Source organism: Oncorhynchus clarkii, chromosome 4, assembly GCF_045791955.1.
Source record: "Oncorhynchus clarkii lewisi isolate Uvic-CL-2024 chromosome 4, UVic_Ocla_1.0, whole genome shotgun sequence".
Taxonomy (NCBI): domain Eukaryota; kingdom Metazoa; phylum Chordata; class Actinopteri; order Salmoniformes; family Salmonidae; genus Oncorhynchus; species Oncorhynchus clarkii.
This window is the reverse complement of record NC_092150.1, coordinates 84,100,476-84,126,196: the sequence shown is the minus strand read 5'-3', so window position 1 is coordinate 84,126,196 and position 25,721 is coordinate 84,100,476. Positions and strand designations below refer to the sequence as shown.

The 25,721-nt window shown below is 40.0% G+C and overlaps 1 protein-coding gene across 3 annotated transcripts in view; it reads left to right on the top strand.

The window, feature by feature from the left end:
• LOC139407382 (neurexin 3b) overlaps window positions 1–25,721 on the top strand; it is a 614,879-nt gene that overhangs the window by 113,847 nt on the left and 475,311 nt on the right. For all 3 annotated transcript variants that reach the window (XM_071151120.1, XM_071151119.1, XM_071151121.1), the window contains exons 4-5: window positions 14,343–14,644; window positions 20,243–20,404. In XM_071151120.1, the coding sequence (XP_071007221.1) occupies window positions 14,343–14,644; window positions 20,243–20,404 (464 nt within the window). The remainder of the gene's footprint in view (window positions 1–14,342; window positions 14,645–20,242; window positions 20,405–25,721) is intronic.

The following is a 25,721-nucleotide window of genomic DNA, read 5'->3' as shown; positions in this document are numbered from 1 at the left end:
AGTGGTGTTATAATATAGTGGTGTTATAATATAGTGGTGTTATAACATAGTGGTGTTATAATATAGTGGTGTTATAATATAGTGGTGTTATAACATAGTGGTGTTATAGTATAGTGGTGTTATAATATAGTGGTGTTATAGTATAGTAGTATAGTGGTGTTATAACATAGTGGTGTAGTATAGTTGTGTTATAATATAGTGGTGTTCTAACATAGTGGTGTTATAATATAGTGGTGTTATAATATACTGGTGTTATAATATAGTGGTGTTCTAACATAGTGGTGTTATAATATAGTGGTGTTATAATATAGTGGTGTTCTAACATAGTAGTTTTATAGTATAGTGGTGTTATAATATAGTGGTGTTATAATATAGTGGTATAGTGGTGTTATAACATAGTGGTGTTATAATATAGTGGTGTTATAATATAGTGGTGTTATAGTATAGTAGTATAGTGGTGTTATAATATAGTGGTGTTATAATATAGTGGTGTTATAATATAGTGGTGTTCTAACATAGTGGTGTTATAGTATAGTAGTATAGTGGTGTTATAATATAGTGGTGTTATAATATAGTTTTGTTATAATTTAGTGGTGTTATAATATAGTGGTGTTCTAACATAGTGGTGTTATAATATAGTGGTGTTATAATATAGTGGTGTTATAATATAGTGGTGTTATAGTATAGTAGTATAGTGGTGTTATAATATAGTAGTATAGTGGTGTTATAATATAGTGGTGTTATAATATAGTGTTGTTATAATTTAGTGGTGTTATAATATAGTGGTGTTCTAACATAGTGGTGTTATAATATAGTGGTGTTATAATATAGTTGTGTTATAGTATAGTAGTATAGTGGTGGTATAGTATAGTGGTGTTATAGTATAGTGGTGTTATAGTATAGTGGTGTTATAATATAGTGGTGTTCTAATATAGTGGTGTTGTAATATAGTGGTGTTATAATATAGTGGTGTTATAGTATAGTAGTATAGTGGTGTTATAATATAGTGGTGTTATAATATAGTGGTGTTATAATATAGTGGTGTTCTAATATAGTGATGTTATAATATAGTGGTGTTCTAACATAGTGGTGTTATTATATAGTGGTGTTATAATATAGTGGTGTTATAGTATAGTAGTATAGTGGTGTTATAATATAGTGGTGTTATAATATAGTGGTATAGTGGTGTTATAATATAGTGGTGTTATAGTATAGTGGTGTTATAATATAGTGGTGTTCTAACATAGTGGTGTTATAGTATAGTAGTATAGTGGTGTTATAATATAGTGGTGTTATAATATAGTGTTGTTATAATTTAGTGGTGTTATAATATAGTGGTGTTCTAACATAGTGGTGTTATAATATAGTGGTGTTATAATATAGTGGTGTTGTAATATAGTGGTGTTATAATATAGTGGTGTTATAATATAATAGTATAGTGGTGTTATAATATAGTGGTGTTATAATATAGTGGTGCAATAGTATAGTGGTGTTAAAATATAGTGGTGTTCTAACATAGTGGTGTTATAATATAGTGGTGTTATAATATAGTGGTGTTATAGTATAGTAGTATAGTGGTGTTATAATATAGTGGTGTTATAATATAGTGGTGTTATAATATAGTGGTGTTATAATATAGTGGTGTTATAATATAGTGGTGTTATAGTATAGTAGTTTAGTGGTGTTATAATATAGTGGTGTTATAATATAGTGGTGTTATAATATAGTGGTGTTCTAATATAGTGGTTTTATAATATAGTGGTGTTATAATATTGTGATGTTCTAACATAGTGGTGTTATTATATAGTGGTGTTATAATATAGTGGTGTTATAGTATAGTAGTATAGTGGTGTTATAATATAGTGGTGTTATAATATAGTGGTGTTATAAAATAGTGGTGTTCTAACATAGTGGTGTTATAGTATAGTAGTATAGTGGTGTTATAATATAGTGTTGTTATAATATAGTGGTGTTCTAGTATAGTGGTGTTATAAAATAGTGGTGTTATAACATAGTGGTGCAATAATATAGTGGTGTTATAATATAGTGGTGTTATAATATAGTGGTGCAATAGTATAGTGGTGTCATAATATAGTGATGTTATAATATAGTGGTGTTATAATATAGTAGTATAGTGGTGTTATAATATAGTGGTGTTATAATATAGTGGTGCAATAGTATAGTGGTGTTAAAATATAGTGGTGTTCTAACATAGTGGTGTTATAATATAGTGGTGTTATAATATAGTGGTGTTATAGTATAGTAGTATAGTGGTGTTATAATATAGTGGTGTTATAATATAGTGGTGTTATAATATAGTGGTATAGTGGTGTTATAATATAGTGGTGTTATAGTATAGTGGTGTTATAATATAGTGGTGTTCTAACATAGTGGTGTTATAGTATAGTAGTATAGTGGTGTTATAATATAGTGGTGTTATAATATAGTGTTGTTATAATTTAGTGGTGTTATAATATAGTGGTGTTCTAACATAGTGGTGTTATAATATAGTGGTGTTATAATATAGTGGTGTTGTAATATAGTGGTGTTATAATATAGTGGTGTTATAATATAATAGTATAGTGGTGTTATAATATAGTGGTGTTATAATATAGTGGTGCAATAGTATAGTGGTGTTAAAATATAGTGGTGTTCTAACATAGTGGTGTTATAATATAGTGGTGTTATAATATAGTGGTGTTATAGTATAGTAGTATAGTGGTGTTATAATATAGTGGTGTTATAATATAGTGGTGTTATAATATAGTGGTGTTATAATATAGTGGTGTTATAATATAGTGGTGTTATAGTATAGTAGTTTAGTGGTGTTATAATATAGTGGTGTTATAATATAGTGGTGTTATAATATAGTGGTGTTCTAATATAGTGGTTTTATAATATAGTGGTGTTATAATATTGTGATGTTCTAACATAGTGGTGTTATTATATAGTGGTGTTATAATATAGTGGTGTTATAGTATAGTAGTATAGTGGTGTTATAATATAGTGGTGTTATAATATAGTGGTGTTATAAAATAGTGGTGTTCTAACATAGTGGTGTTATAGTATAGTAGTATAGTGGTGTTATAAAATAGTGGTGTTATAACATAGTGGTGCAATAATATAGTGGTGTTATAATATAGTGGTGCAATAGTATAGTGGTGTCATAATATAGTGGTGTTATAATATAGTGGTGTTATAATATAGTAGTATAGTGGTGTTATAATATAGTGGTGTTATAATATAGTGGTGCAATAGTATAGTGGTGTTAAAATATAGTGGTGTTCTAACATAGTGGTGTTATAATATAGTGGTGTTATAATATAGTGGTGTTATAGTATAGTAGTATAGTGGTGTTATAATATAGTGGTGTTATAATATAGTGGTGTTATAATATAGTGGTGTTATAATATAGTTGTGTTATAGTATAGTAGTTTAGTGGTATTATAATATAGTGGTGTTATAATATAGTGGTGTTATAATATAGTAGTATAGTGGTGTTATAATATAGTGGTGTTCTAATATAGTGGTGTTATAATATAGTGGTGTTATAATATAGTGATGTTCTAACATAGTGGTGTTATTATATAGTGGTGTTATAATATAGTGGTGTTATAGTATAGTAGTATAGTGGTGTTATAATATAGTGGTGTTATAATATAGTGGTGTTATAATATAGTGGTGTTCTAACAGTAGTGGTGTTATAGTATAGTAGTATAGTGGTGTTATAATATAGTGTTGTTATAATATAGTGGTGTTCTAGTATAGTGGTGTTATAAAATAGTGGTGTTATAACATAGTGGTGCAATAATATAGTGGTGTTATAATATAGTGGTGTTATAATATAGTGGTGCAATAGTATAGTGGTGTCATAATATAGTGGTGTTATAATATAGTGGTGTTCTAACATAGTGGTGTTATAATATAGTGGTGTTATAATATAGTGGTGTTATAATATAGTGGTGTTCTAACATAGTGGTGTTATAATATAGTAGTATATTGGTGTTATAATATAGTGTTGTTATAGTATAATGGTGTTATAATATAGTGGTGTTATAATATAGTGGTGTTATAATATAGTGGTGTTATAATATAGTGGTGTTCTAACATAGTGGTGTTATAATATAGTAGTATATTGGTGTTATAATATAGTGTTGTTATAGTATAATGGTGTTATAATATAGTGGTGTTATAATATAGTGTTGTTATAGTATAGTGGTGTTATAATATAGTGGTGTTATAGTATAGTGGTGTTATAATATAGTGTTGTTATAGTATAGTGGTGTTATAATATAGTGGTGTTATAGTATAGTAGTATATTGGTGTTATAATATAGTGTTGTTATAGTATAATGGTGTTATAATATAGTGGTGTTTTAGTATTGTCTGTTTATTATTATATTGTTATACATCTTCTTAGTTTTCCCTGCAGGGTTACCTTGTTCTCAAACAGACTCCCTGCTAATATAATTGTTAAATAATAAAAACAGTTTATTTAGTATTCACTGGATGACTGACTAAGGGGTACCTAGTCAGTTGCACAACTGAATGCATTTTAAATGTGTCTTCCTCATTTTCCCCAACCACTCTCAATCAGAGAGGTGCGGGGGGGCTGCCTTAATCAACGTCCTCAGGTAGCAGTTGTTGTTTGGGATTGATTACCATACTCAAGGGCTGAACGGCAGATTCTTTCACCTTGCTGGCTTGGGGTTTCGAACCAGCGACCTTTCAGTTACTTTCCCAACCTCTTAAACTCTAGACTACCTTGTAGGCATATGAATAACACAGCCACAGTACTGACCTCGTTTTGAAAACTACTCTTGACATGATTGGCTAGTAAGGTTAGGTGTCACATTATGATAGATATCAGTGAGAGTGTCAGAACCTTGACTTTAATCTCCCCTCACTCGCTCTCTCTCTCTCACCCTCCCCATCTCTCTCTCTCTCCCTCTCGCTTTCTCTCTCTCTTTCTCTCACCCTCCCTACCTCCCTTCCTCTACCAGTCATATTTATGTCATCCCTCCATCACAGTGCTGCCTGTCGCTGCGTGTTTGGTTTTAATGCTGTAACCTCCCTGTGTGCTTTTAAGTCCTGGCATAACACACACACACACACACACACACACACACACACACACACACACACACACACACACACACACACACACACACACACACAAGAGAGTAGGGTGTACATCCCAAATGGCACCCTATTCCCTATTATAGTGCACTACTTTGACCAGGGTTTATAGGACTGGTCAAAAGTAGTGCACTACATAGAGTACATATGTAGGTTCTTAATTTGATCACTCTTTAATTGCTGAGAATTTTCCTGCGGCACAGGAAATGTAGATGAGCTCTGTGTTTTATTTAAATTCACTGAAAACCTTTATTAACACACTGTTATGTTAACAGTATTGCCCTTTACATGTAGCCTACTTTTGTCCAGCTAATATTCTAACCACCAATCAATCAAGCAACATCATTGATTAAACGTTCAAAATCCTGTTGCTGAAGGATTATTTCGCAACGACAATACTGGTCAAATTAAGATATGATACATAATACATCAGTCACACTATCAGCCAGACTACACATGTAGTGTGTGGAGTGATAAGGTGGTTCAAGTGGAGTAAAGAGAGTAAAGAGAGGGATTCCTTTCTATGTTTTGTCTGTCTGTCACATCGGCTTCACTCTCTGGGGTTTTAGACTCAGATCAGAGTCAAAAAAGTGAACTAGTTGTCCTGGACTTGCCTCCAGTGTTTTCCATTGGGATATGGAGATGCTTGGCCAGGTGGAACGGCTGCGTCCTGACAGAGAGGGATGTGGTGTGACGTGGTTCGATATGAGGCGGTGTGTGAGCACGCATCTGCCCGCTGCCTACCTCCCTAGGTGCATGAGGATGTGTGTGTTTTACTAGTCACAGCATACACATGGTACACACTGTCCAACAAAATGCTTACTTTCAGGTTCCTTCTAAACAAATCAACAACAATTAGAAATAATAAAATAATAAGAACGTAAACCAAATGGCTCAGTAGAATAGAACAGTGTTTTAATTTTGAAGTATTAGCAATAGTAAATAGGTGTGTGTGTGTGTGTGTGTGTGTGTGTGTGTGTGTGTGTGTGTGTGTGTGTGTGTGTGTGTGTGTGTGTGTGTGTGTGTGTGTGTGTGTGTGTGTGTGTGTTTGTGTGTGTGTACATATGCGTGCGTGTGTGTGTATATGTGTGTGAGCAAATCTATCACTTTTTCGTAGACCTTGTCACTGGTGCTTCCTGCTTTCATTTTTGCTTGTAAGCAAGAATCAGGAGGATATAATTATGGTCAGATTTGCCAAATGGGGGGCGAGGGAAATCTTTGTACGTGTCTCTGTGTGCCGATTAAAGGTGGTCTAGAATTTTTTTCCCTCTGGTTGCACATTTAACATGCTGATAGAAATTTGGGTAAACTGATTTAAGTTTCCCTGCACTCAAGTCCACTAGGAGCGCCGCCTCTGGATGAGCGTTTTCCTGTTTGCTTATGGCAGTATACAGCCCATTGAGTGCGGTTTTAGTGTCATCATCAGTCTGTGGTGGTATGTAGACAGCTGCGAAAAAAAACAGATTAAAACTCTCTAGGTAGGTAGTGTGGTCTACAGCTTATCATGAGATACTCTACCTCAGGCAAGCAAAACCCTATGCCAATGATATCGTGCACCAGCTGTTGTTTACATATATGAATAGGCCCCCGCCCTGTGTCTTACCAGAGGCTGCTGTTCTATCCTGCCGTTAGAGTGTATCAAATCTGCATTTCATTCTCCGGCGAATGAAGGGGATCTGGGCCTGGTTGGGTGTCTGTTAGGGAATAAAGTTCCATTTGGGACACACTCTATGTGTCTCTTCCTGAGTTGCCATGTGTAGAGTGGAAAAACACAGAGAAAGATCCGTTTTTGGTTTCTCAAGTTGGCCGTATATGTCCAGGTTCATTTCATAACCCCGGTTCTCTGAAGGAGAGAACAGGACATCAACATAATTATGGGAACTAGGCTACATGCTATGGAGACATATTGTTCCAATATGGTGACGTCAAGTGGTGAACTGAAAAGATAACTATATTTATCTATAGCTGGTAGCAAGGAGTATAGACTGTAGTATGTCGTTGTCGTCTAAGGTTTAAGATTAGAACTGAAAGCAGCTATAAACCCTAGATGCATATAAAGCACTTGAAGTAGACATTGGCATAGGGATTACTTAAAAGCATCAGGGATATGAACATTAATGAATTAATCATAAGTAAATAGATTTTTGATTGTATAGATAATGTTAATGTTAAGTGACATTCATAGTCTGCTGAAGACTGATGTATGCTCTGAAATATTATATTTATATTCTGAATTAGTTATTATGCGTACTGTAAACACATTTCTCTGCAGACAACATAGTAGGCCTAACAGTAAACTATTTTAATTTCCATGTCCTCTGCCTCAAGTTCAATATTTACCCGGGTATTATTGCTATCTTTGATGCTTTATCGTTTGTCTGTACAGTGTCTTATCTGCTGGTTCTTGGGATGATGAATGCAAGAGCAATCTGTCAGATGAAAAACCAAACAGTCAGTCAGTGAAGTAAACAGAGAGAAATAGTAAGTGTTGATTTAGACTAGACATAATCTACAGCGCACTCTCTCTCCCTCACTCTAGATCTATCTGCCTCTCTCTCCCTCACTCTAGATCTCTCTGCCTCTCTCTCCCTCACTCTAGATCTCTCTGCCTCTCTCTCCCTCACTCTAGATCTCTCTGCCTCTCTCTCCCTCACTCTAGATCTCTCTGCCTCTCTCTCCCTCACTCTAGATCTCTCTGCCTCTCTCTCCTTCTGAAATCTTCACTGCCTTTATTCCTCTCTCTCTCTCTCTCTCTCTCTCGAGCAGTCTAGCTGCTATAGAGGCAGTCTAGCCTGCTATTTTGGCAGTCTATCCAACAGCAGCCTAGCCTTCTCTCGAGGCAGTCTATCCAACAGCAGCCTAGCCTGCTCTAGAGGCAGTCCATCCACCAGCAGTCTAGCCTGCTCTAGAGGCAGTCTATCCATCAGCAGTCTAGCCTGCTCTAGATGCAGTCTATCCACCAGCAGTCTAGCCTGCTATAGAGGCGGTCTATCCACTAGCAGTCTAGCCTGCTGTAGAGGCAGTCTATCCATCAGCAGTCTAGCCTGCTCTAGAGGCAGTCTATCCACCCGTAGTCTAGCCTGCTCTAGTGGCGGTCTATCCACCACCAGCCTAGCCTGCTCTAGAGACAGTCTATCCATTTCCCTCTCTCTGTGTTTCACAATCTCTCCTGCCCTCAGACCAGAAACTTGTGATTGGCTTATTGACAATGTGATATGTAGTCATGGCCAAAAGTTGTGAGAATGACACAAACATTAAATTCCATAAAGTTTGCTCCTTCAGTGTCTTTAGATATTTTTGTCAGATGTTACTATGGAATAGTGAAGTATAATTACAAGCATTTCATAAGTGTTTTTATTGACAATTACATGAAGTTGATGCAAAGAGTCAATATTTGCAACGTTGACCCTTCTTTTTCAAGACCTCTGCAATCTGCCCTGGCATGCTGTCAATTAACTTCTGATGGCAGCCCATTCTTGCATAATCAATGCTTGGAGTTTGTCAGAATTTGTGGGTTTTTGTTTGTCCACCCGCCTCTTGAGGATTGACCCCAAGTTCTCAATGGGATTAAGGTCTGGGGAGTTTCCTGGCCATGGACCCAAAATAGAAATGTTTTGTTTTATTTTTTTTACCTTTATTTAACTAGGCAAGTCAGTTAAGAACAAATTCTTATTTTCAATGATGGCCTAGGAACAGTGGGTTAACTGCCTGTTCAGGGGCAGAAAGCGTTGTGAAAATTAATATATGTGTCATTCTCAAAACTTTTGGCCACGACTGTACAGAATTACATAATTAGCAGTAATTTAATGTATTTCCAGATCACTCTAGCTCTGCTAAAATGCATACAACACTGCATGTGGCATTTGCAAAGACTTAAATGACAGGGATAGTCTGTTATTATGAAGGTGACAGCTTCTAACATTTAATACCTGGAGCACAGACGATGCTGTTGTTGCAGTGTCCGCCAGGTGTATTCTTCTTTTAATTAACATGCAGGGTGAATAACTGAATTGGAAGCCTCAGCCGTGTGGAGTCTCTAGGCCAGGTGTTGGTTATGTCTGTAATAGCTGCAGTACTGGGCCTGTCCTCTAGTACTAGGGCTGTTTAAAAGGCAGCATTTCAAGCAGTCAGAACTGACACTAGTCATGATATCATGGTCTGGAGCTTCCTGGACCCATATACACTCTTTCTTTCTTTCTTAATTATTTTTTTGAATGCTTTACTTCGACATTATAGTTCAAATCCAACTTTATTAGTCGTATGTATGCTATACGCGTGGTATACATCGTCCAATGAAATGCTGACTTGCAGGTTCCTTCTCGACATTGCAACAACAATAAGAATTATAATAGAAAAGAATATGAACATAAAGTAAATGGCTCAGTAGAATAGAATAAACACTTTAGCATCAGTATAATACAGGAAGGGACCATGTAAAGTCCAATATTTACACATGTATTTACACAAAGGGGAGATGGGGGGCAAGGGTATAAACTGAGCAGTATAGTAACAGTCTGGTTGCAGAGGTTTGTGTGTGTGTGTGTGTGTGTGTGTGTGGAGAATCAGAGCAGATGGTCTGTCCAGTTCAAGTGTTCAGCAGTCTGATGGCTTGTAGATATAAACTGTCTCTGAGCCAGTTGGCATCAGACCTCATGCTCTGATACTGGCTCCCACAGACTCCTCTTCTAATCCCCTGTGTCTCCATGTCTCCTCTCTCAATTTCCTCTATTTGACAGTCTGACTAAAAAGCCCCATACAGAGAGATCCCAGTGGAAGATCATGATCAGTCTGCTACCATGGAGACCTCAGTGGAAGATCATAATCAGTCTGCTACCATGGAGATCTCAGTGGAAGGTCATAATCAGTCTGCTACCATGGAGATCTCAGTGCAAGGTCATAATCAGTCTGCTACCATGGAGATCCTAGTGGAAGGTCATAATCAGTCTGCTACCATGGAGACCTCAGTGGAAGATCATAATCAGTCTACTACCATGGAGACCTCAGTGGAAGGTCATAATCAGTCTGCTACCACGGAGACCTCAGTGGAAGGTCATAATCAGTCTGCCACCATGGAGACCTCAGTGGAAGGTCATAATCAGTCTGCCTCCATAGAGACCTCAGTGGAAGGTCATAATCAGTCTGCTACCATGGAGACCTCAGTGGAAGATCATCATCAGTCTGCCACCATGGAGACCTCAGTGGAAGGTCATAATCAGTCTGCCACCATGGAGACCTCAGTGGAAGGTCATAATCAGTCTGCTACCATGGAGACCTCAGTGGAAGATCATCATCAGTCTGCCACCATGGAGACCTCAGTGGAAGGTCATAATCAGTCTGCCACCATGGAGACCTCAGTGGAAGGTCATAATCAGTCTGCCTCCATAGAGACCTCAGTGGAAGGTCATAATCAGTCTGCTACCATGGAGACCTCAGTGGAAGATCATCATCAGTCTGCCACCATGGAGACCTCAGTGGAAGGTCATAATCAGTCTGCCACCATGGAGACCTCAGTGGAAGGTCATAATCAGTCTGCCTCCATAGAAACCTCAGTGGAAGGTCATAATCAGTCTGCTACCATGGAGACCTCAGTGGAAGATCATCATCAGTCTGCTAGCATGGAGATCTCATTGGAAGGTCATAATCAGTCTGCTACCATGGAGACCTCAGTGGAAGATCATCATCAGTCTGCTACCATGGAGACCTCAGTGTAAGATCATCATCAGTCTGCCACCATGGAGACCTCAGTTGAAGGTCATAATCAGTCTGCCACCATGGAGACCTCAGTGGAAGGTCATAATCAGTCTGCCACCATAGAAACCTCAGTGGAAGGTCATAATCAGTCTGCTACCATGGAGACCTCAGTGGAAGATCATCATCAGTCTGCTAGCATGGAGATCTCAGTTGAAGGTCATAATCAGTCTGCCACCATGGAGACCTCAGTGGAAGATCATCATCAGTCTGCCACCATGGAGACCTCAGTTGAAGGTCATAATCAGTCTGCCACCATGGAGACCTCAGTGGAAGGTCATAATCAGTCTGCCACCATAGAAACCTCAGTGGAAGGTCATAATCAGTCTGCTACCATGGAGAACTCAGTGGAAGATCATCATCAGTCTGCTAGCATGGAGATCTCATTGGAAGGTCATAATCAGTCTGCTACCATGGAGACCTCAGTGGAAGATCATCATCAGTCTGCTAGCATGGAGACCTCAGTGGAAGGTCATAATCAGTCTGCTACCATGGAGATCTCATTGGAAGATCATCATCAGTCTGCTAGCATGGAGACCTCAGTGGAAGATCATCATCAGTCTGCTAGCATGGAGATCTCATTGGAAGGTCATACGGATTGTTTTTTTTTTGATGAGTGCATCAGGGTATGAAGATAACATTATGGTAGCTTATATGGTGACTCATAGATATTATGTCACTGTGGTGACTGTATTAGATTGATTTGGTCCACTGTGCTACTCTGTCCTGTCTTCTCATGGGAGGTGATGACATACACTACCAGTCAAAAGTTTGGACACACCTACTCATTCAAGGGTTTTTCTTTATTTGTACTAGTTTCTACATTTTGGAATGAAAGTGAAGACATACAAATTACAAAATAACACATATGGATTCATGTAGTAACCAAAACAGTGTTAGACAAATCAAAATACATTTTATATTTGAGATTTTTGAAGTAGCCACGCCTCGATGGCAACTTTGCACACTCATTCTCTCAACCAGCTTCATGAGGCAGTCACCTGGAATGCAGGTGCCTTGTTAAAGGCACATTAGTGGAATTTCTTTCCTTCTTAATGCGTTTGAGCCAATCAGTTGTGTTCTGACAAGGTAGGGGTGGTATACAGAAGACAGCTCTATTTGGTAAAAGACCAAGTCCATATTATGGCAACAACAGCTCTCTGGAAAATGTCGAGAACATTGAAAGTTTCTTCAAGTGCAGTCGCAAAAACAATCAAGTGCCATGATGAAACTGGCTCTCATGAGGACCGCCACAGGAATGGAAGACCCAGAGTTACCTGGCTGTCATGAGGACCGCCACAGGAAAGGAAGACCCAGAGTTACCTGGCTGTCATGAGGACCGCCACAGGAAAGTAAGACCCAGAGTTACCTGGCTGTCATGAGGACCGCAACAGGAAAGGAAGACCCAGAGTTACCTGGCTGTCATGAGGACCGCCACAGGAAAGGAAGACCCAGAGTTACCTGGCTGTCATGAGGACCGCCACAGGAAAGGAAGACCCAGAGTAACCTGGCTGTCATGAGGACCGCCACAGGAAAGGAAGACCCAGAGTTACCTGGCTGTCGTGAGGACCGCCACGGGAATGGAAGACCCAGAGTTACCTAGCTGTCATGAGGACCGCCACAGGAAAGGAAGACCCAGAGTTACCTGGCTGTCATGAGGACCGCCACAGGAAAGTAAGACCCAGAGTTACCTGGCTGTCATGAGGACCGCAACAGGAAAGGAAGACCCAGAGTTACCTGGCTGTCATGAGGACCGCCACAGGAAATGAAGACCCAGAGTTACCTGGCTGTCATGAGGACCGCCACAGGAAAGGAAGACCCAGAGTTACCTGGCTGTCATGAGGACCGCCACAGGAAAGGAAGACCCAGAGTTACCTGACTGTCATGAGGACCGCCACAGGAAAGGAAGACCCAGAGTTACCTGGCTGTCATGAGGACCGCCACGGGAAAGGAAGACGCAGAGTCACCTCTGCTGCAGAGGTATAGTTACCATTTTCAGAAATTGCAGCCCAAATAAATGCTTCATAGAGTTCAAGTAACAGACACATCTCAACATCAACTGTGCAGAGGAGACTGTGTGAATCAGGCCTTCATGGTTGAATTGCTGCAAATAAACCACTACTAAAGGACACCAATAATAATAAGAGACTTGCTTGGACCAAGAAACACAAGTAATGGGCATTAGACCGGTGGAAATCTGTCCTTTGGTCTGATGAGTCTAAATCTGAGATTCTTGGTTCCAACAGCTATTTCTTTGTGAGACGCAGAGTAGGTGAACGGAGGATCTCGCATGTGTGGTTCCCACTGTGAAGTATGGAAAAGGAGGTGTGATGGTGTGGGGGTGCTTCGCTGGTGACAATGTCTGTGATTTATTTAGAATTCAAGGCACACTTAACCAGCATGGCTACCACAGCATTCTGCATTTGATGTCTTCACTATTATTCCACAATGTAGTTAATAGGGAAAATAAAGAAAAACCTTTGAATGAGTAGGTGTGTTCAAACTTTTGACTGGTACTGTAGTTCATGTCCTCTTCTCATGGGAGGTGATGACACAGTCCTCTTCTCATGGGAGGTGATGACACAGTCCTCTTTTCACACAGTCCTCTTCTCATGGGAGGTGATGACACAGTCCTCTTCTCATGGGAGGTGATGACACAGTCCTCTTCTCATGGGAGGTGATGACACAGTCCTCTTCTCATGGGACGTGATGACACAGTCCTCTTCTCATGGGAGTAGATGACACAGTTCTTTTCTCATGGGAGATGATGACACATTCCTCTTCTCATGGGAGATGATGACACAGTCCTCTTCTCATGGGAGGTGAGGACACAGTCCTTTTCTCATGGAAGGTGATGACACAGTCCTCTTCTCATGGGAGATGATGACACAGTCCTCTTCTCATGGGAGGTGCTGAAACAGTCCTCTTCTCATGGGAAGTGATGACACAGTCCTCTTCTCATGGGAGATGATGACACAGTCCTCTTCTCATGGGAGGTGATGACACAGTCCTCTTTTTCATGGGAGGTGATTACACAGTCCTCTTCTCATGGGAAGTGATGACACACTCCTCTTCTCATGGGAGATGATGACACAGTCCTCTTCTCATGGGAGGTGATTACACAGTCCTCTTCTCATGGGAAGTGATGACATATGATTCATTTTGTAACCGTGACATGATTCAACGCCTACTTCTGTATGTGAAGGGATTGTAATTGTGTCATGTTTTAACTGTCAAATATGGCAGATTATACAATGGACTTCCTGCTTGTGTCAATGATATGCTTTTCATGGAGACCATGCATCTCTTTGTGGGTTGTGGTTCCATTCCTTCCAGGGTCACCATATGTACTCAATGCATGTTTCAACATAAATGTCGTCACTTCTGTACGATACGTCTTGGGTAAGAGCCTTGAATATAACCTAAACTTACATCTATTCTCCTCTCTACTTCCAGCAAGAGAAGAGAACGTGGCGACGTTCCGTGGTTCTGAGTACTTCTGCTACGACCTGTCCCAGAACCCCATCCAGTCATCCAGTGATGAGATCACGCTCTCCTTCAAGACGTGGCAGAGGAACGGTCTCTTGCTCCACACAGGGAAGTCTGCGGACTATGTCAACCTGGCCCTAAAGGACGGGGCGGTGAGCCTGGTCATCAACCTGGGCTCTGGGGCCTTCGAGGCCATTGTGGAGCCCGTCAACGGGAAGTTCAACGATAATGGCTGGCACGACATCAAGGTCACACGCAACCTCAGACAGGTAACCATGGAGACTGAGCAGACATAGGTTCACGACTGGTATTGATTAGTTGTACTAATAGATTAATTGGTTGTTATTAGTGTCGTGGGTTTATGTTGTTAGATTAGTGTTTACCTTTGTTTACAATTGATGTATTACATTAGATTAATGTGTATTTTTATATAGCACCTTTTCCAAGTGCCCTAAGCATGTTAGTTGAGAAATATTATGAGAGAGACATTATAAATTTGTGTAGTGTTGAAGTATTATCAGTATGGTTAGGTAGTGTTTCCCCCTCTATTTATAACCCCTAGCAGTGACTATGTGAATAAAGAAGCACAGACTGCATAGTGATTGATAGTGGTGGAGCAGCTGATACCATGGCTCTCTGTTCCTCTCTGACTCTCCTTATCTTGTGTTGCTTTGGAAGACTTAACCTATTTTCTTCATTTAAACGTATACTACTTTCTTTTATTCTTGACTAAGCTGACACTTCTATCAGGAGCCTTGTCGAAGAGTCGCTATCTTGTTGACTTCAGAAGTAGCTGTTTTCATTTAAACAACTAGATGCTGCTCCTCTGTATAGCTACAGAAACTACACGGCAGGGTTTAAGACACACATTAACTCGGGACAATGGAGGGACTTCGGGTGACAGACAATAGGAGCCTTCTGTTGGACATTTGTTTCAGATCAGTGGAGCATCTTATTCAAATAGTATAAATGGATGCTAAAATGGCATCTGATAGGTCCTTGTAAGCGTAGATAGTTCACAGTACACATCAGAATACTAGAATGGACATGAACATTCTTACGTTGGGATCAAGGTCAGCCATTTTTGGTCAGAGAGTTGGTTAACCATGGTTTGGCAGTGCTGTAATGAGACAGTGTGTAAAATAATGAATTGGAAGAATGTATCTGTAATGTATGTTTGCTAGCTAGGTGGCCAGTTTTAAAGAAATGATTCCCTTAATTTTTCCAAGTAACTGCCAATGTGCCAACATTCCATTCAGCGTTGGACTTGTAACCGAAAGGTTGCAAGATCGAATCCCCGAGCTGACGAGGTAAAAATCTGTCGTTCTGCCCCTGAACAAGGCAGTTAACCCACTGTTCCTAGGCTGCCATAGTTAAATACTATGATACCCTAGTTAAATAAAGGTAAAATAACTTGCCTAGTTAAATAAAGGTAAAATAACTTGCCTAGTTAAATAAAGGTAAAATAAAAAAATAAAAAATACAGCCATACACTGGCTGAAAGCAATTGATGACAGGATTTAGACAAGATGTACATGCAACAAGTACTGATATTGTATCCTATAATAACACTCACAGCTTTCCAAGAAAAAAGTAGACATTTATGGTATTTTTACATATATTTTTGAGGCTATTTATACAGACAATTGGTATAAAACCTGAATAAACTGTATTCATAATGATATGACAATATCTTTTGATTTCTCCCAGACCCATATGGCTGCCATTCATTCCTATTAGACTGGTTTGGATTTCTCCCAGACCCATATGGCTGCCATTCATTCCAATTAGACTGGTTTGGATTTCTCCCAGACCCATATGGCTGCCATTCATTCCTATTAGACTGGTTTGGATTTCTCCCAGACCCATATGGCTGCCATTCATTCCTATTAGACTGGTTTGGATTTCTCCCAGACCCATATGGCTGCCATTCATTCCTATTAGACTGGTTTGGATTTCTCCCAGACCCATATGGCTGCCATTTATTCCTATTAGACTGGTTTGGATTTCTCCCAGACCCATATGGCTGCCATTCATTCCTATTAGGCTGGTTTGGATTTCTCCCAGACCCATATGGCTGCCATTTCATCCTATTCTGGAGTTTTGAGGGTTCATGACATAGCCCCTCTAATGATTGACAATGATTTCTATGGCTATACACTGGTACTGCTACGTGCTGTACTATAGCTGTAACTATGACTGTATTCTATTCTAACATTGTTACTCAACTGAACTTTAAGAAGTAGGGCTGTAAACTGGATATATACTTGTACTATAAGAGTGCAAGCACAGTGAGAAAGCGATAGCAGGTAGCTGTTTGTTTGTGGTGTGGAGAGGGAGTGAGTGGCCAGTGGGCAGTGAAAGGGTTTCTTCAGCCGGTACTATGGAGATGAAGAGAGGTGGAAAAGTAAGTAAAGTGTTAATTTCCTGCCACTAAGAGGTTGTTAAAGGATGTAGCCCACTAGCTAGCTACCAATGAAGGAACACTGACTCACAGACCAGAGGCTAAGCTAGGGCTCTTTTTTTGCTCCTTCACTCTCTTGCTCTCTCTTCCCCTTCCTCTTCTCTGTCTGTCTTTCTTTACCTTTCCGCCAGTCTATCTCCCTCTCTTTGGGAAGACATGCTTTGTTAGACTAACACTTACCTTTCATGAAATACTAAGTCATTGTATTTACTTACTAACTAACAGTTATCTAAACAACTAACTAACGTACTAACTAACTATCATCCTGCTTCTCCTACGTCATTGTTTTTTATTTTGGTTTCTTTCTTCTCCCATTCCTTATTAACAACCGTTTTGTTCACTATTCTTTTGATTTCCTTTCTTCCCCTTTTCCGGAAAGCAATCAGGCATTGGACACGCTATGGTAAACATACTGCATTGTCTGGTAGATATCATTCTTATTGTCTTTTTTTGGATTTGCCGTGTGTCCCTCCCCCCTCTTCTTTTTCTGTTTATAATTTCAATTTCATCCTAGACACATCTTATCAAACAATGAGGAAATGGGTTTGTATTACCAACAGCTTTCTTCAGTTCTCAATATCCTCCCTGGCCTCTCAACCTCTTCCCCCCCCCTCCTCCCCCTCCTCTTTTTTCAGTCCGTCTTTTACTTCTTTTTTTTAATTCCTCATCGCTACGAAGTTCACAGAGGTTCTTCGAGTCTCAAATAAACCACCAGATTCTCCCTCTGACTTTTGATCTTTTGTCAGGGATGCATGAAAAATTGATGTTTTTTTCCATCAAATAAAAATCTCAAATTTTTTTTGTGAGGACCGTCGCCACCCAAGAACTGAGAGAATCTCTGCCACAATGCAAACAACAAGAGTGAATCTTCAACAAGCCAGCAGCCGCCAAAACTCCAGTCCGGGCTCTAAAATGCTAAACAGAAACAAAATGGCGACAGAGAGACAAAATGGCGACCCCTTTCTTTACCGGATCTCTGACAGTTGTTTCTAACACACTCAGTCTGGCGCATGGCATGTCCACCACCGCTCATCAATGCCTTTTCACCTCCTGACCTCTGAAATCATATGACTTTTACCCTTTCACCCTCCTCACCCTCCTCAGCCATAACCACTAACACTTCACTTCCACGTTCACTCACCTTCAACCTATCACCTTATATCACTGTCCTGTCCCCCCACCCCTTCCCTGGATGTTGTGTTTGTAGCATGCTGGTTACAGTGGCGTCTGTGTGTTGTGGCTAATATTACACCCTCCCCCTCCTGATCCCCTTGACTTGATTGGTGGAGGTACCCTGTCTCCCGATTGGCTTGATCATGCTTTGTATGACATCAAATTATTTATACCCCTTACATGTCAAACTTATTTGTGTTTCTGTTAACTTCTGAAGAATGAAAACCTTGGTTTCCGCATTTGTGAAGTTGTGATAATCCTCCCTATGTAATGCATGTGTGTGTATAAGGCCGAGTGTGTGTGTGTGTGTGTGTGTGTGTGTGTGTGTGTGTGTGTGTGTGTGTGTGTGTGTGTGTGTGTGTGTGTGTGTGTGTGTGTGTGTGTGTGTGTGTGTGTGTGTGTGTGTGTATATGCGTGTGATGTTTTGTATAGTTACAAATTGAACCCAGAAACCTAAGACAAGTACAAGCAATTTGTCCTTGGCAATTTGTCCATTTTTACTAACCCTCTCCCAACCTGAACTATCCAAACCGAATGAGAATCCATTCTCTTACCCCCATCAAAAGATAAAGAAAATGTGGTCCTCTGCTCTGACATATTTTCTTCATCTGTCCTGTGAACCTACCTATTACTAAACCCATTAAATACTACCTCAAACGCTGTCTGAACCAAACTCTCAAACTATTGCTCCAAGGTACAAATCTACTAGGTACTATCTACTACAATGACTTCAGAAAGTATTCACACCCCAAGACTTTTTCCAACTTTTGTCGTGTTCCAGCTTGAGTATTTTATCACTGGCCTTCACACGACACGCCGTGATGTCAAAGTGGAATCATGTTGTTAGACATTTTTATAAATTAATAAACAATGAAGAGTCAATAAGTATTCATTTGTTATGTCAAGCCTAAGGAAGTCACATAATGAGTTTCATGGACTCACTCCGTGTGCAATAATAGTGTTTATTATGATTTTTTTAATGACTACCTCATCTCTGTAACTCACACATACAACTATCTGTAAGGTCCCTCAGTCGAACAGTGAATTTCAAAGACACAATCCACCACAAAGACCGGGGAGGTTTTCCAATGCCTCACAAAGAAGGGCACCTATTGGTAGATACAAAAATTAGACACTGAATATCCCTTTGAGCATGGTGAAGTTATTAATTACACTTTAGATGGTGTATCAATACACCCAATCACTACCAAGATACAGGCGTCCTTCCTAACTCAGATGCCGGAGAGGAAGGAAACCACTCAAGGATTTCACCATGAGGCCAATTGTGACCGAGTTTAATGGGTGTAATAGGAGAAACAATATTGCAGTTACTACCTGCACAGAATAAGGCACTAAATTAATGCTGCAAAAATAGTGGCAAAACAATTTACTTTTTGTCCTGAATATGAAGTGTTATGTTTGGGGCAAATCCAATAGAACACATTACTGTGTACTAAGCACAGGCAACATCCTAAAGGAAAACCAGGTTCAGTTTGCTTTCCACCAGACACTGGGAGATTAATTCACCTTTCAGCAGGACAATAACCTAAAACACAAGGCAAAATCTATACTGGAGTTGCTTACCAAGAAGACAGTGAATATTCCTAAGTGGCCGAGTTATAGTTTTGACTTAAATCTACATGAAAATCTATGGCAAGATCTGAAAACGGTTGTCTAGAAATGACCAACAACCAATTTGACAGAGCTTGAAGAATTTAGAAACAAATAATGGGCGAATGTTGCACAATCCAGGTGTGGAAAGCTCTTAGAGACTTACCCAGAAAGACTCACAGCTGTAAGGTGATTCTACAAAGTATTGACTCAGGCGTACGAATGCTTCAGTAAACGTAATACTTATGTTTTTCATTTTCAATAAATTTCCAAAACATTTCTCAATTTTTTTTCTTCTATTTTGTCATTATCGGTCATGTAAATGGGTGAGAAAATAAATATATTTTATCCATTTTGAATTCAGGCTGTAAACACAAAAAAAATCTGGAATATGTCAAGTGGTATGAATACCTTCTGAAGTCACTGTAGCTACTAGTTACGATATACTAGGAACTAGCTACTAGCCCAGGTGATCTCCGTTAGGAGTAAAATACATAGATATAGTCCATTAGGTCATAGCAGACCAAGGAGAGAGGTGTGTGTATCCTATACATACTGAACAAGCAGTTCCACCTCAGCGACTAATGCCTTGGCTTTGGTATGTGTTACCCTATAACAGGTGACCATCTCTGTGGATGGGATCCTCACCACAACAGGCTATACCCAGGAAGACTACACCATGCTGGGGTCTGATGACTTCTTCTACGTGGGTGGGAGTCCTAGTACGGCTGACCTACCTGGTTCTCCTGTCAGCAACAACTTCATGGGCTGTCTGAAAGAGGTAGGTTTAGGTTAGGGGGAATTGAAGGTATGCACACATACACACAAACACAAATGCAAACACACACACACACACACACACACACAAATGCAAACACACACACACACACAAATGCAAACACATACACACACACACATGCAAACACACTCACACACACACACACACACACACACACACACATTAATGCAAACACACACACACACATACAAATGCAAACACACACACACACACACACACACACACACACACACACACACACACACACACACATGCAAACACACACACACACACACACACACACACACACACACACACACACAAATGCAAACACACACACATGCAAACACACACACACACACACACACACAAATGCAAACACTCACACACACCCATACACACACTCACCCCCCCCACACACACACACACAAATGCAAACATACACACACACAAACCCCATCCCGCCCACACACAGACACACACATCCACTAAGCTAGTCAGAGCGGTTGAATTACATATGTAAAATCAGCAAGGTTGTCCTCCGCTAAGCAGCAGCAGCAGCAATGAGAAATGAAATTGCATTATCAATGAAAGCTGCTGAGCTGGCAGACCGGGGAAGTGCTCAGCAGCCATTCAATACTTCTCAGCTTAATCTAATTTACAACATTCACAGCAGTTAGTTGTGTGTTAGAAAATGGCCCCCGAATACTTTTCTGTCATATGTCATTTGCAGTCTAAACTTGACTGTAGTAAAGCAGTGGATTACTGTACGCCAGTCCTAGTGCTCACTACCAAGAAAGGGCATTTTGGTGTGATAGGACACAACGTATTGTTGTTGTTCTAGGATATTTAAAATATATATAAAAAATGTACTAAAATGTACTTTAGAATGTACATCAATGTACTGAAATGTACTTTAGAATGTAATAAAATGTGATTTAGAATGTACATGAATGTACTGAAATGTACTTTAGAATGTAATAAAATGTGATTTAGAATGTACATGAATGTACTGAAATGTACTTTAGAATGTAATAAAATGTGATTTAGAATGTACATGAATGTACTGAAATGCACTTTAGAATGTACTAAAATGTACTTTAGAATGTACATCAATGTACTGAAATGTACTTTAAAATGTAATAAAATGTGATTTGGAATGTACTAAAATGTACTTTAGAATGTACTACAATGTACTACAATTAACATTAGAAAGTACTTTACAATGTACTAAAAGGTAATAAAATTAACTTTAGAATCTACAAAAATGTACTTTAGAATGTACTACAATGAACTTGTGGTTGTTTCACCTAGTCTCCCCCTAAGATGGATGCCCTACCTGCTAGCCACTCTGTATAAGAGTGTCTGGGAAAATGAATGAAATGTTTGAAAAAGAAAAGGAGAGCTCACTGTAGGAGCTCAGATCCAATAGATGAATAACCAACGTTTGGACAGTCAATCGGTCTTCATCAGGATATAATGACAAGCACTGCAGGTCACTAGTTTAAAAGGTCACTCACTTTGAAAGGACACACGGGTGTCAGTAATCATGGCTGGCTGGGAGTTGATTTCATTGGTCGATTTACAGATATAAATAGAACACATAAAAAGCATGAATGGATTACATACGATCACAGATACAATGTGGCTACGTAGGCCTATAAATATAATTTACAATGGATAGCAAAAACACAATAATCACACAAATGGCTTCAGATCAAACTCAAATGCTAAACTCTGATTTATAACCCCGAAATATCCCCGCATAACGTCTCATTGCGCCTCGATCCTGATGGAAACTATAAGGGTAAAGGCTGCGCTCAATGCAATGGCGCTTATGCATGTAAACACATGCAAACATCCTCAAACATCCTCAAACAGGGAAACGGATCCCAATCAAAGGTGTTATCACGTGCTCCTCTAAGGCAGTTATTTATCTTAGAATTTGTACTTGTGGTAAAAAGGATGTGGGCAAAATGAAGCGCAAACTAAATTTAGGTCTATGTTGCCACATTGTATCTGTGATTGTATGTAATCCATTCATGCTTTTTATGTGTTCTATTTATATCTGTAAATTGACCAATGAAATCAAGCCACAGACGACCATGAGAACAGACACCTGCGTGTCCTTTCAAACTCTATAAACTAGTGACCTGCAGTGTTTGTTGTAAACCCTGATGAAGACAGCTTGGCTGTCCAAATGCTGGTTATTCATTTATTGCATCTGAGCTCCTAGTGTGCGCCTCTACTTTAATTTTTCAAGTGTTCTACTCCGCTAGCCAGCACCTCACATAAACAGGTGTTCTACTCCGCTAGCTAGCACCTCTCGTAAACAGGTGATCTACTCCACTAGGTAGCACCTCTCGTAAACAGGTGATCTACTCCACTAGCTAGCACCTCTCGTAAACAGGTGATCTACTCCACTAGGTAGCACCTCTCGTAAACAGGTGATCTACTCCACCAGCCAGCACCTCTCGTAAACAGGTGATCTACTCCACTAGCTAGCACCTCTCGTAAACAGGTGTGTGTTTCTTCCATCTCCAAATTAATCAAATGTCCATTTTACATTTCCAGGCACATTTTAGATTGTATTCCTTCCTCTTCTTATTTTATTGGCCATTATTCATTCTATCCTCACCATGACACTACATTATTGTGAAGTGTTTGTAATCATAATTGTCTCGGTCCATTACACAAGGGCTGAAATTAGCTTGAAATCTTCATAATTAGTTATCTTTCTTGGGGAATCTTTAAACTATCATTCTCCACACCCTCGATAAACCTGCAACTGTTGTGATTAAATTCTCATTATCACAAACGCTCATATTTCAAAGGACAGCTATTTACTGTTGAAAGAGAGGATGACAATTGAACCATTACAAGGCCATTTAGTGGAAAATAAGCAAATTATTCAAATTATAAAATGGGTTGATCTTGCTCTCTCCTCAGAAGGAAGACTAAGGGTGCATCCCACATGGATTCCTGTTTCTCTTATAGACAATATGTATATTTTTTGGCTCTGTACTCCAGCACATAACATTATTTACCGTTAACTTCTATTGGGCCCAAATAATCTGAAACACAACCAAAACAAACAGGAAATGCATTCAACAAGTTTGTAGAGTCACAAGCTTGATTATTTAATTCATATTTATTTAACTAGGCAAGTCAGTCAAGAACAAGTCCTTATTTTACAATGACGGCCTACTCCAGCTAAACACTCCCCTGAACCAGGCAACACTTGGCCAATTGTGCGCCACCCGATGGGACTCCCAATCACAGCTTTTTGTGATAAAGCCTGGGATTGAACCAGTGTCTGTAGTGATACCTCTAGCACTGACATGCAGTGCCTTAGACTGCTGTGCCACTCGGCAGGAGGGTGTTAGGAATATGGGACTAAATCCTAAACTTTTGACTACTTTATTACACATATAAGTTAATTTTGTCCCAAAAACTATGTACAGAAAGTGCTGTAACGGTTCACCCCATATAAACGGTTCACCCCATAGAAACAGTTCACCCCATATAAACAGTTCACCCCATATAAACAGTTCACCCCATATAAACGGTTCACCCCATATAAACGGTTCACCCCATATAAACGGTTCACCCCATATAAACGGTTCACCCCATATAAACGGTTCACCCCATATAAACAGTTCACCCCATATAAACGGTTCACCCCATATAAACGGTTCACCCCATATAAACGGTTCACCCCATATAAACGGTTCACCCCATATAAACAGTTCACCCCATATAAACAGTTCACCCCATATGGATGAAAATACCCTCAAATTAAGGCTGACAGTCTGCACTTTAACCTCATAGTCATGATATCATTTCCAATCCAAAGTGCTGGAGTGTCAATGCCCACCCCCCCCCCCCCCAACCCCCCTCCCCCATGTTTGGAATCATTTACAAAACCTCATTACATCTTGAATCTTTGGTGCCAACAGGGCAGTTTAGAACGCTGATGAGGGATGACTTCCGGCGCCGACAGAGATGGCCGCCTCGCTTCGCGTTCCTAGGAAACTATGCAGTTTTTTGTTTTTTTACGTGTTATTTCTTACATTAGTACCCCAGGTCATCTTAGGTTTCATTACATACAGTCGAGAAGAACTACTGAATATAAGATCAGCATCAACTCACCATCAGTACGACCAAGAATATGTTTTTCGCGACGCGGATCCTGTGTTCTGCCTTACAAACAGGACAACGGAGTGGATCCTATGCAGCGACCCAAAAAAACGACGCCGAAAGAGAGGGAAACGAGGCGGTCTACTGGTCAGACTCCGGAGACGGGCACAGCGCGCACCACTCCCTAGCATTCTTCTTGCCAATGTCCAGTCTCTTGACAACAAGGTTGATGAAATCCGAGCAAGGGTAGCATTCCAGAGGGACATCAGAGACTGTAACGTTCTTTGCTTCACGGAAACGTGGCTTACTGGAGAGACGCAATCCGAAGCGGTGCAGCCAACAGGTTTCTCCACGCATCGCGCAGACAGGAAAAAACATCTTTCTGGTAAAAAGAGGGGCGGGGGCGTATGCCTTATGACTAACGTGACATGGTGCGATGAAAGAAACATACAGGAACTCAAATCCTTCTGTTCACCTGATTTAGAATTCCTCACAATCAAATGTAGACCGCATTATCTACCAAGAGAATTCTCTTCGATTATAATCACAGCCGTATATATCCCCCCCCAAGCAGACACATCGATGGCTCTGAACGAACTTTATTTAACTCTCTGCAAACTGGAAACAATTTATCCGGAGGCTGCATTCATTGTAGCTGGGGATTTTAACAAGGCTAATCTGAAAACAAGACTCCCCAAATTTTATCAGCATATCGATTGCGCAACCAGGGGAGGAAAGACCTTGGACCATTGTTACTCTAACTTCCGCGACGCATATAAGGCCCTGCCCCGCCCCCCTTTCGGAAAAGCTGACCACGACTCCATTTTGTTGATCCCTGCCTACAGACAGAAACTAAAACAAGAGGCTCCCACGCTGAGGTCTGTCCAACGCTGGTCCGACCAAGCTGACTCCACACTCCAAGACTGCTTCCATCACGTGGACTGGGAGATGTTTCGTATTGCGTCAGATAACAACATTGACGAATACGCTGATTCGGTGTGCGAGTTCATTAGAACGTGCGTTGAAGATGTCGTTCCCATAGCAACGATTAAAACATTCCCTAACCAGAAACCGTGGATTGATGGCAGCATTCGTGTGAAACTGAAAGCGCGAACCACTGCTTTTAATCAGGGCAAGGTGTCTGGTAACATGACCGAATACAAACAGTGCAGCTATTCCC